Source organism: Stylophora pistillata, chromosome 8, assembly GCF_964205215.1.
Source record: "Stylophora pistillata chromosome 8, jaStyPist1.2, whole genome shotgun sequence".
NCBI lineage: Eukaryota > Metazoa > Cnidaria > Anthozoa > Scleractinia > Pocilloporidae > Stylophora > Stylophora pistillata.
Genome location: NC_142526.1, coordinates 8,574,298 through 8,590,426, shown reverse-complemented (window position 1 = coordinate 8,590,426; position 16,129 = coordinate 8,574,298). Strand labels below are relative to the sequence as shown.

General features: G+C 36.8%; 2 protein-coding genes and 1 long non-coding RNA gene across 3 annotated transcripts in view; all 3 read left to right on the top strand.

Annotated features, from left to right (window-relative positions):
• The window catches only part of LOC148724806 (uncharacterized), a 45,825-nt gene extending 40,247 nt beyond the window's left edge, over nt 1-5,578 (top strand). The window contains exons 14-18 of the mRNA XM_088731372.1: nt 2,131-2,223; nt 2,741-2,833; nt 3,818-3,907; nt 4,340-4,441; nt 5,477-5,578. Of these exons, the coding sequence (XP_088587498.1) occupies nt 2,131-2,223; nt 2,741-2,833; nt 3,818-3,907; nt 4,340-4,441; nt 5,477-5,578 (480 nt within the window). The remainder of the gene's footprint in view (nt 1-2,130; nt 2,224-2,740; nt 2,834-3,817; nt 3,908-4,339; nt 4,442-5,476) is intronic.
• Nucleotides 5,579-6,036: 458 nt separating this feature from the next.
• On the top strand, nt 6,037-8,292 carry LOC148724805 (uncharacterized). Its single transcript, XR_015991056.1, has 3 exons — nt 6,037-6,070; nt 7,096-7,191; nt 8,218-8,292. It is a non-coding gene; the product is annotated as an uncharacterized LOC148724805 (long non-coding RNA).
• Nucleotides 8,293-8,683: 391 nt separating this feature from the next.
• LOC148724804 (alpha-latrocrustotoxin-Lt1a-like) lies at nt 8,684-14,591 on the top strand. The gene is made up of 6 exons (XM_088731371.1): nt 8,684-8,731; nt 9,325-9,420; nt 10,447-10,539; nt 11,559-11,651; nt 12,667-12,726; nt 13,746-14,591. The coding sequence occupies exons 1-6, from the start codon at nt 8,684-8,686 to the stop codon at nt 13,845-13,847; spliced, it is 492 nt and encodes a 163-aa protein (XP_088587497.1). The 3' UTR covers nt 13,848-14,591.
• Nucleotides 14,592-16,129: the final 1,538 nt, after the last annotated feature.

The window sequence follows — 16,129 nt, the reverse complement described above, 5'->3', positions numbered from 1 at the left end:
CAATTAGTTGTGACTGAATAATTAAGACTTTGTCTCTAACAAAGGATTGACGGCAAGCATTGTCATAGGCTACGAGCAGGTCATTGTTTGGTCTCGTCACACAACTTGGGAGAAAGAACGCTGCATGACGAGACCAAATTAGGGCTGTGGAAGAAAGTGCAGGAAGTGTGGTATAAATACAGTATATTTTCCCCAACTGTTATTTAGACACCAATTGCAACAGACAATAAAAATACTTGTGTCTGAGTTTATTTCAGATAAATTGGAAGGGTTTTTTGTTGTTCTCCAGTGAACGATATTTTCAGTAGAATATTTTGAAAGTAAATGCTCTTTGTTACGAGAAAATTTAGTGACTTTTCCGTGTGGATGTTTAAGCATATTTATTCGTTGTTTTTGGTATTCTAGCCGTTCTCAATTCATGCGAGTTTCTTTGATTGCGGTGTTTTTAAAAAGATAAAAGCCACAAGTAAATTTTGAAGTGAAATTTTTGATAGATAAAAGTGCTAATGGTCTTTCTGGCAAAATAGGTTCTTATGGTATTTGGCAGCTGAGGTTATACTCGAAACTTCAATTTCCTTGCATACGATCAAACTTAACACCAACCTTGCTTAGATAAGCGGAAACTTTTAATTGTAGTTTTCAATTTATTTTGTAAGCTGCTCTGTTGTAATTTCCCGGGGTATATTTTCAATATCAAAGCTGCGAATTCTCACCTAAGTTTCCTATTTTTAATGGCCTTAAGTTTATTGAACATGGTCTTCCAATTTCGACACATGAAACTTTCAATGTGAATCCTTTTTGCTTTAAATACAAGTTTTCCGTTCCTTTGTAATTCTTATATAGATATTTTCAATTTGGAGGACAACAGAACCTTATACCAGCTCAGTACTTAAGTACGCATTTCGTAAAGGCTTTTCGATTACCAACTTGCGTACGCTAGATGTCATGTCAGTTGTTGGCCTGACCTAGAATAAGTGTACTATGAAACCAAAACGCTGCCTCATCCTTGACGTCCGTATAAGTTAGCTCGAAGTAGATCTCTGTGCACCATTTTCCGTGACGAGTGTCCGTTCTCGCTGCCGAGTGGACTCTACCGCGTTCATTTCCCCCAGTTATTGTTGTGCCGTCCGCGAAGGTTGAGTTTCCCAGTTTGGGCGCGAAAAACTATCGTCACATCTTTTTCTTTTTCAAAAATACCGTGACAGACAGTGTCCATACTTAGTGCCCCATTCCAGCCCCCACATCCAAAAGGAAAAAAACTCCTGCACGCGTAGCATGCCTATGTTTCTGTTTGTTTTCAGTTTAAACTGATTAGATGACAACAGTTAGTACTCTCAAATATGTTGTGTTCGAAGTTTTAAATACTTAGATCACTTTGATTTGGAATATTCTTGTAAATAACCCTAACACCTAAATGATTTGGATTTTATGGTCTAAGCTTTAAAGCTCTACATTATTATTATTTTTGTTATTGTTATTATTGTTTCCTCTTCTATCACGGTCTTTGCTGGTGTTCCTTTTTTTGCAAGAGCATCAGTCACTCAAGTCAAATCATGCTGTTCATACACTAAGCATCCCTCTGAGGATTCGCGGAGATCCCAGCAAGCAGATCTTATTACTATCATCATCATTATTATTATAATTATTATTATTATTATTATTATTATTATCATTATCATTATCATTATTACTATTATTATTATTATCAATTCCATAACATTTGTTATTCCCTACGATCCTTAATAAGTACCCTGAGCTTATGATGATTCTATCACGATTGCGAATCGATCTATCGTTATTTCTAAACCTAATTCTGTCACTTTGAGGAGTTACATGTCCATTATTTTCTAGAACGTGTATTATTTAGCTTTTTTATCTCTCATTTTGAGCTCCAAAAGGTGTTTTACCATCGCAAGGAAACTAACAAACCATCTTCAAACATGGTTTAACACAAGGAAACTTTGCATAGACAGAAACCATGTCAGTGGTGAGGGGGATCATTCTGTTGCTTCATTCTTAGTGTCCCTCCTAATCAGTAGTATGAATTCCTATGATTTAGTACAAAGTAACATTCCTTCTGACCTTATGCTTGAAAACACCTGCAGACTGTTTCTTTCCTACATTTTAAAGGACACTCCACTCACTGCAGCTGCAAAGAATGGTCACATTGATATTGTAAGGTTGCTCATAGAGAACAAGGCTGATGTCAACAAAGAAGAATGGGTACGTTAGAAACATGAATTGTATTTGTGGTGTCGAGTTTAGTCAGAATTTGAAAGGCAAATTTCGTATGGCTGTTCAAATTTTTCTTATTGTTGAGCAAAACGTCATACGAAGATGCGTGCTCTTTCTCTTTCTTTCTTGTTGATTCGTTCGTAACGCCAAAGTGCTACCTCGGTCATAGAATAATATGCTCGCGAGCTGTAAGAGCTTGGACAGTTAGGAAGGCAAACCTGGCCAGAAAATGTTTTGAGACCAAAGCGTTTTTCAAGGAAGGACTAAATTTGTTTAGAATCGCAAAACTTGTAACAGCCCTATTTTTTTCTTATTTGGATTTGTGCACCAAATTCACCATAATTAATTCGTTGTTCAGAGTTTGAAAGTCAATTTTTGTATGGCTGTTTAAATTATTTTGTATGACAGATTCAACCGCATTTCCTTACGTTAATCATTAAAGAAGAGAATATGAGCTTCATATATTACTATGATTCTCCTTTTCTTTCTTTCCTACATTTTGAAGGACACTCCACTCACTGCAGCTGTAACGAAAGGTCACACTGATATTTCTAGATTACTTATAGAGAATGGAGCTGATGTCAACAAACTAGGAGGGGTATGATAGAAGCGTATATTTGTAATGTAGATTTAAGGTTACCGTGGATCTTCAGGGGTGTCTCGCGTGCAAGCGATGTAGTGCGTCCGGTTTAAACTGTAGATATCTAAACTCCTATATCAAATTAAAGCTTATAGGACTGGCTCTCAGACTATACCAAAAATTTTGAAAAAAAATTAATTGTCGAATTTTTCACGACTTCTAAATGCGAGCGCCCGAATCATCTTTTAAGAGCTACAAGTCAAAGGGAATTTGTTCGATTGCTCTCAAATTTTGACAGTAGCTAGTTTTACTAATAAACAACAACATGTCTCCGAATTTTTTATTTCTAAATACTTTTTTTTCAAGAGCGATTTTTGTACTATAACTCCACATTTTTTAATCCTATTTCAAAAATGTTCTGTAATTTTTCACTGAAATTGAATATAGCAAATCACAGACACGTTTTTTTTAGCGCTTTGGCCCCGGAAACGGAGGAACACATTAAATAAGCGAAAAACAAAATTCGCTTTAACATGTAACGTTCAAAGGTGATTCGGGCGCTCGCATTTAGAAGTCGTGAAAAATTCGACAATTAATTTTTTTTTAAATTTTTGGTATAGTCTCATAGCCAGTCCTATATGCTTTAATTTGATCTAGGGGTTTAGATATCTATAGTTTAAACCGGACGCGCAACATCGCTTGCACGCAAGACACCCCTGAAGGTGCACGGTAACCTTATGTCGGAGTTTGAAAGTAAAATTTCATTTGGCTGCTAAAATATTTCTTTCTGTCGAGAAAAACATTGTATTTCTTTCTCGTTGTTTCTTTCGTAACGTGATAGTGTCACCTTGGTCATAAGATGATATGCTCGCGAGCTGCCAGAAAACTTGGATAGATAACAGGGTAAACCTGGCCAGAAAATACTTGGAGACCAAAGCTTTTTTAAGGAACGGCTAAATTTGTTTAGAATTACAAACATTTGAATGCCCTGAATTTTTGTAGCTAAGTGCAAGAGATTCATCAGGATTAAATTGTTGTTCATTAGACTTAACTGCGAGGAAATTTCGTGGTAATGTGTTAAGAATGTTTAAGGTGATTTCTCAGTGTCATTGCGCATCTGGTACCCCCCACTAAAAAAAAAAAAAAAAAAAAAAAAAAAAAAAGCCATAATCAGGCGAATAAGCTCGCGTGCATTCCCAGAGCATAGTATTCTTTTGCAATTAATGAACCAGATAAAGAGGTACGATGGTCTCTTGCTCTTAAACGAGTACGGTGACCTGTCTTTTTTATTTCATAACTTCGGTCCAACTCGAGTATTATTTAGTTTATATACTTTCTATAGTTTCTATATGATTTGTTTAACTGTTTTACAAGGCAGTACTCCTTCTGAACCTATGCTTACACAAGTGAAGAATGTTGTTGTATTAAAAGTAGATTCAACCATATCCTTACATTGGTCATTGAAGAACAGAATGGCCGCGTCATATATCACTGTGCTTTTTAATTGTGTATTCTGTTTTCTAGGAATTGGAGGACACTCCACTCGCTCACGCTGCAAGAAATGGTTGCACTGATACTGTTAGGTTGCTCATAGAGAACGGAGCTTATCTCAACAAAGGAGGAAGGGTACGTTAGAAGCATAAATTGTATTTGGCATGTCGAGTTTAGTCAGAATTTGAAAGTCAAATTTCGTATGGCTGTTCAAATTTTTCTTGTTAAGAAAAACGTTGCACAAAGATGGAAGCTCTCCCTCTTTCTTTCTTGTCCAGGAAATTGCGTCGTAATGTGTTGAAAATGTTTAAGGTGACTTTTCAGTGTCATTGCGCATCTTGTACATCGCATTAAAAAACACGTAATCAAGCAAATGAGCTTGCGTGCATTCCTAGAACATGGTATTGTTGTTCAATCAATGGACGAGGTGAAGAGGTACGATGGTCTATAGCTAATGAAGGAGCACGGTGAACTAGATTTTTTTATCGGGTAATTTCAGTGTACAATTATCCCCACCCCCCCCCCTTAAAACTCCCTGATGGGAAAAAGGTATAGCTGAAAATGTCCACGCAGCCCGTTACCTTATGACGCAAATTATCACCTGTAAGGGAACGACTCGAGGAACGTTTTTGAGTCGATGTCGTAATTTTCCACAAATTTATATCAAATTTTTCCTTACGCCCGAGACCTTCTACCTATCAAGTTTTTTTCAAATATTAACTTAAAAACCTATGCTTGAAAAGTTATACCCAATATTTCCGAATCGAGTATTATTTAGTTTACATAGTTTTGATCTAAATTTGTGAGCTTCAAAAAGCTATCTCCATCAGACCAGAACTGAAAAGCTATTAAAGGTTTGAAACTGGTGGTTAAACAGGAGGAAACTATGCATAGACAGAAGCCATGTCAAGCTGGGGGGGGGGGGGGGGGATCGTTAGAATGCTTTATTCTGAGTGCCTTTTGATAACTATTACTATGAATTCCTATGATTTGGTGAACTGTTATCCAAGGAAAAACTCCTTCTCACCATATGCTTTAAAAGCACTTACGGAGTGTATTCGTCTCTAAAGCAGATTCAAGCATATATCCTTACGTTGTTCATTACGGAAGAGAATATGAGCTTTCTATTACTGTACTTTCTCCTATTTTTTTCTTTCCTAAATTTTGAAGGACATTCCGCTCACCGCAGCTGCAAAGAGTGGTCACACCGATGTTGTAAGGGTGCTTACGGAGAACGGAGCTGATGTCAACAAAGAAAAATGGGTACGTTAGAAACATAACTTCTATTTGTGACGTCGCGTTTAGTCAGAATTTGAAAGGCAAATTTCGTATGGCTGTTTAAATTATTCCCTTGAGACGTTCTACACATTGTGTTCTTTTCAAGAGTTACTTTGAAAAGCCTTGCTTGAAAAGTTAGATCTCCATTATTCCGGAATAGAGTATTATTTTGTAGCTTCACTCTCAGTGCCCCTTTTAACCAATATTATGAATTCCTATGATTTCGTAAACTGTTATGCAAGGAGAAACTCCTTCTGACCTTATGCTTAAAAAAGTCCTGCAGATTGTAGTTGTTCCAAACGCAGATTTATCTTTACCGTGGCCATTAAAAGAGGAAAATATGACCTTTATACATTACCGTGCTTTTTCCAATTTTTTTCCTACTTATAGGGGGACACTCCGCTCACTGCAGCTGTTAAGAATCGTTACACTGATATTGTTAGGTTACTCTTAGAGAACAGTGCTGATGTCAACAAAGGAGTACAGGTACGTTAGAAGCAAAAATGGTATTTGTTATGTCGAGTATAGTCAAAATTTTGAAAGTCAAGTTTTGTATGGTTGGTCGAATTTTTCTCGCTGTTGAGAAAAACGTTCCAAAAGTTGCGAGCTCTTTCTATTTCTTTGTTGTTGTTTCTTTGGTAACGATGTAGTGCCAGCCTAGTCATAAAAAAATTTCCTCGCGAGCTGTTAGGAAACTTGGGTAGAAAGTAACGCAAACCTGGAAAAAAATTCATTTGGAGACAAATGCTCTTTTGAAAGGAAGGGCTAAATTTGTTTGATGGTGGTGACTAGTCGAGAATGTTCAAGTTGAATTATCAGTATTGCATCGTGTACTGCGCATAAAAAAATATGTAATCAGGGGAATAAGCGTGCACATATCCCTTGATCATGGTATTGGTTTTCAATCGATAGATGAGGTAAAGAGGTACGATGGTCTATAGCTCTCGAACGAGCACGGTTACCTATATTTTCTTTGCCTACTTTTTAGTGTATAAATTATCCTCTTTAAATTAGAGTAATTGAAGAACAAACATCGATGGGGAAAAAAGGTACTGCGAAAAGTGTGCACCAAGCCCGTTACTCGATGATGGAAATCATGACCTTGAAAGGAACAACTTAAACGACGTTTTGATTAGATATCGTTTAAAACTGCGCAGTTTTTCCATTAGTGAATATCAAACTGTCTCATGCGCTTGAGAACTTCTACCCAGTATGTTCTTTTCAAGTGTTACTTTGATAAGCCTTGCTTGAAAAGTTTTAGATGCCCATTATTCCTGGATAGAGTATTGTTTTTTTGCTTCATTCTTAGTACCCCTTCGAACCATTAATGAGAATTCCTATGATTTGGTGAACTATTGTACAAGGTAGAACTCCCTCTGACCTTCGCTTGAAAAAGTCCTGCAGACTGTAGTTGTTCCAAACGCAGATTTATCCTTACCGTGGCCATTAAAAGAGGAGAATATGACTTTTATACATTACCGTGCTTTTTCCATTCTTTTTCCTACTTATAGGAGGACACTCCGCTCACTGCAGCTGTAAAGAATCGTGACACTGATATTGTTAGGTTACTTTTAGAGAAAAGTGCTGATGTCAATAAAGGAGTACGGGTACGTTAGAAGCAAAAATTGTACTTGTAATGTCGGGTTTAGGCAAAATTTTGAAAGTCAAGTTTTGTATGATTGGTCGAATTTTTTTCGCTGTTGAGAAAAACGTTCCAAAAGTTGTGAGCTCTTTCTATTCTTTTCTTGTTGTTTCCTTGGTAACGATGTAGTGCCAGCCTAGTCATAAAATAATTTCCACGCGAGTTGCCAGGAAACTTGGGTAGAAAGTAACGCAAACCTGGAAAAAAAATTATTTGGAGACCAATGCTCTTTTGAAAGGAACGGCTAAATTTGTTTGATGGTGGTGACTAGTCGAGAATGTTCAAGTTGAATTATCAGTATTGCATCGTGTACTCCGGATAAAAAAATATCTAATCAGGGGAATAAGCGTGCACACATCCGTGGATCATGGTATTGGTTTTCAATCGATAGATCAGGTAAAGAGGTACGATGGTCTATAGCTCTCGAACGAGCACGGTTACCTATATTTTCTTTGCCTAATTTTTAGTGTATAAATTATCCTCTTTAAATTAGAGTAATTGAAAGAAAAACATCGATGGGAAAAAAAGGTACTGCGAAAAGTGTGCACCAAACCCGTTACTCGATGATGGAAATCATGACCTTGAAAGGAACAACTTAAACGACGTTTTGATTAGATATCGTTTAAAACTGTGCGCAGTTTTTCCATTAGTGAATATCAAACTGTCTCATGCGCTTGAGATTTTCTACCCAGTATGTTCTTTTCAAGTGTTACTTTGATAAGCCTTGCTTGAAAAGTTTTAGATGCCCATTATTCCTGGATAGAGTATTGTTTTTTTGCTTCATTCTTAGTACCCCTTCGAACCATTAATAAGAATTCCTATGATTTGGTGAACTATTGTACCGGGTAAAACTCCTTCTGACCTTAGCTTGAAAAAGTCCTGCAGAATGTAGTTGTTCCAAACGCAGATTTATCCTTACCGTGGCCATTAAAAGAGGAGAATATGACCTTTATACATTACCGTCCTTTTTCAATTTTTTTTCTACTTATAGGAGGACACTCCGCTCACTACAGCTGTAGAGAATGGTTACACTGATATTGTTAGGTTACTTTTACAGAACGGAGCTCATGTCAATAAAGGAGTACGGGTACGTTAGAAGCAAAAATTGTACTTGTAATGTCGGGTTTAGGCAAAATTTTGAAAGGTTGGTCGAATTGTTTTTCGCTGTTGAGAAAAACGTTCCAAAAGTTGCGAGCTCTTTCTATTCTTTTCTTGCTGTTTCTTTGGTAACGATGTAGTGCCAGCCTAGTCATAAAATAATTTCCACGCGAGCTACCAAGAAACTTGGGTAGAAAGTAACGCAAACCTGGAAAAAAAATTATTTGGAAACCAATGCTCTTTTGAAAGAAACGGCTAAATTTGTTTGATGGTGGTGACTAGTCGAGAATGTTCAAGTTGAATTATCAGTATTGCATCGTGTACTCCGGATAAAAAAATATGTAATCAGGGGAATAAGCATGCACACATCCGTGGATCATGGTATTGCTTTTCAATCGATAGATCAGGTACAGAGGTACGATGGTCTATAGCTCTCGAACGAGCACGGTTACATATATTTTCTTTGCCTAAGTTTTAGTGTATAAAGTATCCTCTTTAAATTAGAGTAATTGAAAGAAAAACATCGATGGGAAAAAAAGGTACTGCGAAAAGTGTGCACCAAACCCGTTACTCGATGATGGAAATCATGACCTTGAAATGAACAACTTAAACGACGTTTTGATTAGATATCGTTTAAAACTGCGCAGTTTTTCCATTAGTGAACATCAAACTGTCTCATGCGCTTGAGATTTTCTACCCAGTATGTTCTTTTCAAGTGTTACTTTGATAAGCCTTGCTTGAAAAGTTTTAGATGCCCATTATTCCTGGATAGAGTATTGTTTTTTTGCTTCATTCTCAGTACCCCTTCGAACCATTAATAAGAATTCCTATGATTTGGTGAACTATTGTACAAGGTAAAACTCCCTCTGACCTTAGCTTGAAAAAGTCCTGCAGAATGTAGTTGTTCCAAACGCAGATTTATCCTTACCGTGGCCATTAAAAGAAGAGAATATGACCTTTATACATTACCGTGCTTTTTCCAATTTTTTCCTACTTATAGGAGGATACTCCGCTCACAGCAGCTGTAAAGAATGGGCACACTGATATTGTTAGGTTACTTTTAGAGAACGGAGCTGATGTCAACAAAGGAGTTTGGGTACGTTCGAACCAAAAATTGTATTTGTTATGTCGGGTTTAGGGAACGTTTGAACGTCAACTTTTGTATGGTTAATCGAATTGTTTTCGCTGTTGAGAAAAACGTTCCAAAGGTTGCGAGCTCTTTCTATTCCTTTCTTGTTGTTTCTTTGGTAACGATGTAGTGCCAGCCTATTGATAAAATAAGTTTCTCGCGAGGTGCTAGGAAACTTGGGTAAAAAGTAACGCAAACCTGGAAAAAAATATTATTTTGAGACCAATGCTCTTTTTAAAGGAAGGGCTACATTTGTTCGATGGTGGTGACTAGTCGAGAATGTTTAAGTTAAATTATCAGTATTGCATCGTGTACTGCGCATAAAAAAATATGTAATCATGGGAATAAGCGTGCACACATCCCTGTATCATGGTATTGGTTTTCAATCGATAGATGAGGTAAAGAGGTACGATGGTCTATAGATCTCGAACAAGCACGGTTACCTATATTTTCTGTGCCTAGTTTTTAGTGTATAAATTATCCTCTTCAAATTAGAGTAATTGAAAAACAATAATCGACGGGAAAAAAGGTACTGCCAAAGGTGTGCACCAAGCCCGTTACTCGATGACGGAAATCATGACCTTGAAAGGAACGACTTAAATGAAGTTTTGAGTAGATATCGTTTAAAACTGCGCAGTTTTGCCATTAGTCAATATCAAACTGTCTCATGCGCTTAAGACTTTCTACCCATTATGTTCTTTTAAAGTGTTACTTTGATAAGCCTTGCTTGAAAAGTTTTAGATGCCCATTATTCCTGAATAGAGTATTCTTTTTTTTTGCATCATTCTTAGTACCCCTTCGAAGCATTAATAAGAATTCGTATGATTTGGTGAACTATCGTACAAGGTAAAACTCCTTCTGATCTTAGCTGGAAAAAGTCCTGCAGAATGTATTTGTTTCAAACGCAGATTTATCCTTACCGTGGCCATTAAAAGAGGAGAATATGACCTTTATACATTACCGTGCTTTTTCCAATTTTTTTCCTACTTATAGGAGGACACTCCGCTCACTGAAGCTGTAAAGAATTGTGACATCTATTCTGTAATACGTTTAATGGAGGTAGCTGATGTGAAGAAAGGAGTATGGGTACGTTAAAAGCAAAAGTTGTATTTCTTATGTCGGGTTTAGGCAAAGTTTGAAAGTCTAGTTTTGTATGGTTGGTCGAATTTTTTACACTGTTGAGAAAAACGGTCCAAAAGTTGCAAGCCCTTTCTCTTCCTTTTTTGTTGTTTCTTTGGTAACGATGTAGTGCCAGTCTAGCCATAAAATAATTTCCTCGCGAGCTACTCGGAAACTTGGGTAGAAAGTAACGCAAACCTGGAAAAAAAATTATTTGGAGACCAATGCTCTTTTTAAAGGAAGGGCTAAATTTGTTTGATGGTGGTGATTAGTCGAGAATGTTTAAGTTGAACTATCAGTATTGCATCGTGTACTGCGCATAAAAAAATGTAATCAGGGGAATAAGCCTCCGCACATCCCTGGATCATGGTATTGGTTTTCAATCGATAGATGAGGTAAAGAGGTACGATGGTCTATAGCTCTCGAACGAGCACGGTTACCTATATTTTCTTTGCCTAATTTTTAGTGTATAAATTATCCTCTTTAAAGTAGAGTAATTGAATAAAAATCATCGAGGGGAAAAAAAGGTACTGCTAAAAGTGTGCATCAAGTCGGTTACTCGATGATGGAAATCATGACCTTGAAAGGAACGACTCAAAGGACGTTTTGATCAGATATCGTTTAAAACTGCGCTGATTTTCCATTAGTCAATATCAAACTGTCTCATGCCGTTGAGCCTTTGTGCCCATTAAGTTCTTTTCAAGTGTTACTTTTTTAAGCCTTGCTTGAAAAGTTGATGCCCATTATTCCTGGATAGAGTATTCTTTTTTTGCTTCATTCTGAGTACCCCTTCGAACCATTAATAAGAATTCCTATGATTTGGTGAACTATTGTACAAGGTTAAACTCCTTCTGATCTTAGCTTGAAAAAGTCCTGCAGAATGCAGCTGTTCCAAACACAGATTTATCCTTACCGTGGCCATTAAAAGAGGAGAATATGACTTTTATACATTACCTTGCTTTTTGCAATTTTTTTCCTCCTTTTAGGACACTCCGCTCAGTGCAGCTGTAAGGAATGGTAACATTGATATTGTTAGGTTACTTTTAGAGAACGGAGCTGATGTTAACAAAACAGTATGGGTACGTTAGAAGCGAAAATTGTATTTGTTATGTCAGGTTTTGGCAAAGTTTGAAAGTCTAGTTTTGTATGGTTGGTAGAATGTTTTTCGCTGCTGAGAAAAACGTTCCAAAAGTTGCGAGCTCTTTCTATTCCTTTCTTGTTGTTTCTTTGGTAACGATGTATTGCTAGCCTAATCATAAAATAATTTTCTCGCGAGCTACTAGGAAACTTGGGTAGAAAGTAACGCAAACCTGGAAAAAAATTATTTGGAGACCAATGCTCTTTTTAAAGGAAGGGCTAAATTTGTTTGATGGTGGTGACTAGTCAAGAATGTTTAAGTTGAAATATCAGTATTGCATCGTTTACTACGCATAAAAAATATGTAATCAGGGGAATAAGCGTGGACACATCCCTCGATTATGGTATTGGTTTTCAATCGATAGATGAGGGAAAGAGGTACGATGGTCTATAGCTCTCGAACGAGCACGGTTACCTATATTTTCTTTGCCTAATCTTTAGTGTATTAATTATCCTCTTTAAATTAGAGTTATTGAAAAAAAATCATCGACGGGTAAGAAAGGTACTGCTAAAAGTGTGCACCAAACCGATTACTCGATGATGGAAATGACCTTGAAAGGAACGACTCAAAGGACGTTTTGATTAGATATCGTTAAAACTGCGCAGTTTTTCCATTAGTCAATATCAAACTGTCTCATGCGCTTAAGACTTTCTATGCAATAAGTTCTTTTCAAGTGTTACTTTGATAAGCTTTGCTTGAAAAGTTGATGCCCATTATTCCTGGATAGAGTATTCTTTTTTTTCTTCATTCTGAGTACCCCTTCGAACCATTAATAAGAATTCCTATGATTTGGTGAACTATTGTACAAGGTAAAACTCTTTCTGACGTTCGCTTGAAAAAGTCCTGCAGAATGTAGTTGTACCAAACGCATATTTATCCTTACCGTGGCCATTAAGAGAGGAGAATATGACCTTTATACATTACCGTGATTTTTCCAATTTTTTTCCTACTTATAGGACACTGCAGCATTACAGAATTGTCACGCTCTTATTATTGGGTTACCTTTACGTATACCGGTACGTTAGAAGCAAAAATTTTATTTGTTATGTCGGGCTTAGGGAAAGTTTGAAAGTCAAGTTTTGTATCGTTGGTGGAATTTTTTTCGCTGTTGAGAAAAACGTTCCAAAAGTTGCGAGCTCTTTCTATTCTTTTCTTGTTGTTTGTTTGGTAACCATGTAGTGCCAGCCTAGTCATAAAATAATTTTCTCGCGAGCTACTAGGAAACTTGGGTAGAAAGTAACCCAAACCTGGAAAAAAATTATTTAGAGACGAATGCTCTTTTTAAAGGAAGGGCTAAATTTGTTTCATGGTGGTGACTAGCCGAGAAGTTTTAAGTTGAATAAGCAGTATTGCATGGTGTACTGCGCATAATAAAGATGTAATCATGGGAATAAGCATGAACACATCCCTGGATGATGGTATTGGTCTTCAATCGATAGATGATGTAAAGAGGTACGATGGTCTATAGCTCTCGAACGAGCACGGTTACCTATATTTTCTTTGCCTAATTTTTAGTGTATAAATTATCCTCTTTAAATTAGAGTAATTGAATAAAAATCATCGAGGGGTAAAAAAGGTACTGCTAAAAGTGTGCATCAAGTCGGTTACTCGATGATGGAAATCATGACCTTGAAAGGAACGACTCAAAGGACGTTTTGATCAGATATCGTTCAACACTGCGCTGATTTTCCATTAGTCAATATCAAACTGTCTCATGCCCTTGAGCCTTTGTGCCCATTAAGTTCTTTTCAAGTGTTACTTTTTTAAGCCTTGCTTGAAAAGTTGATGCCCATTATTCCTGGATAGAGTATTCTTTTTTTGCTTCATTCTGAGTACCCCTTCGAACCATTAATAAGAATTCCTATGATTTGGTGAACTATTGTACAAGGTTAAACTCCTTCTGATCTTAGCTTGAAAAAGTCCTGCAGAATGCAGCTGTTCCAAACACAGATTTATCCTTACCGTGGCCATTAAAAGAGGAGAATATGACTTTTATACATTACCTTGCTTTTTGCAATTTTTTTCCTCCTTTTAGGACACTCCGCTCAGTGCAGCTGTAAGGAATGGTAACATTGATATTGTTAGGTTACTTTTAGAGAACGGAGCTGATGTTAACAAAACAGTATGGGTACGTTAGAAGCGAAAATTGTATTTGTTATGTCAGGTTTTGGCAAAGTTTGAAAGTCTAGTTTTGTATGGTTGGTAGAATGTTTTTCGCTGCTGAGAAAAACGTTCCAAAAGTTGCGAGCTCTTTCTATTCCTTTCTTGTTGTTTCTTTGGTAACGATGTATTGCTAGCCTAATCATAAAATAATTTTCTCGCGAGCTACTAGGAAACTTGGGTAGAAAGTAACGCAAACCTGGAAAAAAATTATTTGGAGACCAATGCTCTTTTTAAAGGAAGGGCTAAATTTGTTTGATGGTGGTGACTAGTCAAGAATGTTTAAGTTGAATTATCAGTATTGCATCGTGTACTGCGCATAAAAAAAATGTAATCAGGGGAATAAGCGTGCACACATCCTTGGATCAGAGTATTGGTTTTCAATCGATAGATCAGGTAAAGAGGTACGATGGTCTATAGCTTTCGAACGAGCACGGTTACCTATATTTTCTTTGCCTAATTTTTAGTGTATAAATTATCCTCTTTAAATTAGAGTAATTGAAAAAAATCATCGATGGGGAAAAAAGGTACTGCTAAAAGTGTGCACCAAGCCAGTTACTCGATGATGGACATCATGACCTTGAAAGGAACGACTCAAAGGACGTTTTGATTAGATATCGTTTAAAACTGCGCAGTTTTGCCATTAGTCAATATCAAACTGTCTCATGCGCTTGAGACTTTCTACCCATTAAGTTCTTTTCAAGTGTTACTTTGATAAGCCTTGCTTGAAAAGTTGATGCCCATTATTGCTGGATAGAGTATTCTTTTTTTTCTTCATTCTGAGTACCACTTCGAACCATTAATAAGAATTCCTATGATTTGGTGAGCTATTTTACAAGGTAAAACTCCTTCTGACGTTCGCTTGAAAAAGTCCTGCAGAATGTAGTTGTTCCAAACGCAGATTTATCCTTACCGTGGCCATTAAAAGAGGAGAATATGACCTTTTTGCATTACCGTGCTTTTTCCAATTTTTTTCTTCCTTATAGGACACTCCGCTCAGTGCAGCTCTAATGAATGGTAACACTGATATTGTTAGGTTACTTTTAGAGAACGGAGCTGATGTCAACAAAGGAGTACGGGTACGTTAGAAGCAAAAATTGTATTTGTTATGTCGGATTTAGGCAAAGTTTGGAAGTCTAGTTTTGTATGGTTGGTGGAATTTTTTTCACGGTTGAGAAAAACGTTCCAAAATTTGCGAGCTCTTTCTATTCCTTTCTTGTTGTTTCTTTGGTAACGATGCAGTGCCAGCTTAGTCATAAAATAATTTTCTCGAGAGCTACTGGGAAACTTGGGTAGAAAGTAACGCAAACCTGGAAAAAAAAATTATTTGGAGACCAATGCTCTTTTTAAAGGAAGGGCTAAATTTGTTTGATGGTGGTGACTAGTCGAGAATGTTTAAGTTCAATTATCAGTATTGCATCGTGTACTGCGCATAAAAAAATATGTAATCAAGGGAATAAGCGTGGACACATCCCTTGATCATGGTATTGGTTTTCAATCGATAGATCAGGTAAAGAGGTACCATGGTCCATAGCTGTCGAACGAGCACGGTTACCTATATTTTCTTTGCCTAATTTTTAGTGTATAAATTATACTCTTTAAATTAGAGTAATTGAAAAAAAATCATCGACGGGTAAAAAAGGTACTGCTAAGAGTGTGCACCAAGCCGGTTACTCGATGATGGAAACCATGACCTTGAAAGGAACGACTCAAAGGACGTTTTGATTAGATATCGTTTAAAACTGCGCAGTTTTTCCATTAATCAATATGAAATTGTATTATGTGCTTGGGACGTTCTACGTATTAAGTTCTTTTCAATTGTTACTTTGAAAAGCCTTTCTTGAAAAGTTAGATACTCATTATTCCCGAATAGAGTATTATTTTGTTGCTTTATTCTTAGTGCCCCCTCGAACTATTAGTATGAATTGCTATGGTTTGATGAACTGTTGTACAAGGTGAAACTCCTTCTGACCTTTTGCTTGAAAAAGTCCTGCAGAGTTTAGTTGTTCCAAACCCAGATTTATCCTTAATTTCTTTTTCCTACATATAGGAGGGCACTCCACTCGCTGAAGCTGCAAAGAATGGTCATACTGATCTTGTTAGGTTGCTTATAGAGAACGCAGGCGATGTGAACTATGGAGGGGTACGTTAGAAGCGTAAACTGTATTTGTTATGTAAAGGTTTGTCAGAGTTTGATAGTCCAATATTGTATGGCTGTGTTGCTTCATTCATAGTGTCCCTTTTAACATTGGTTTGAGT

Excerpts from the sequence above, each read along its gene's own strand:
- LOC148724804 (XM_088731371.1), top strand. The coding sequence starts at position 8,684 with ATGCACACATCCGTGGATCATGGTATTGCTTTTCAATCGATAGATCAG. Across the intron at positions 10,540-11,558 it reads ATGTGAAGAAAGGAGTATGG|GACACTCCGCTCAGTGCAGC; the intron begins GTACGTTAAAAG and ends TCCTCCTTTTAG. Across the intron at positions 12,727-13,745 it reads GGTTACCTTTACGTATACCG|GACACTCCGCTCAGTGCAGC; the intron begins GTACGTTAGAAG and ends TCCTCCTTTTAG.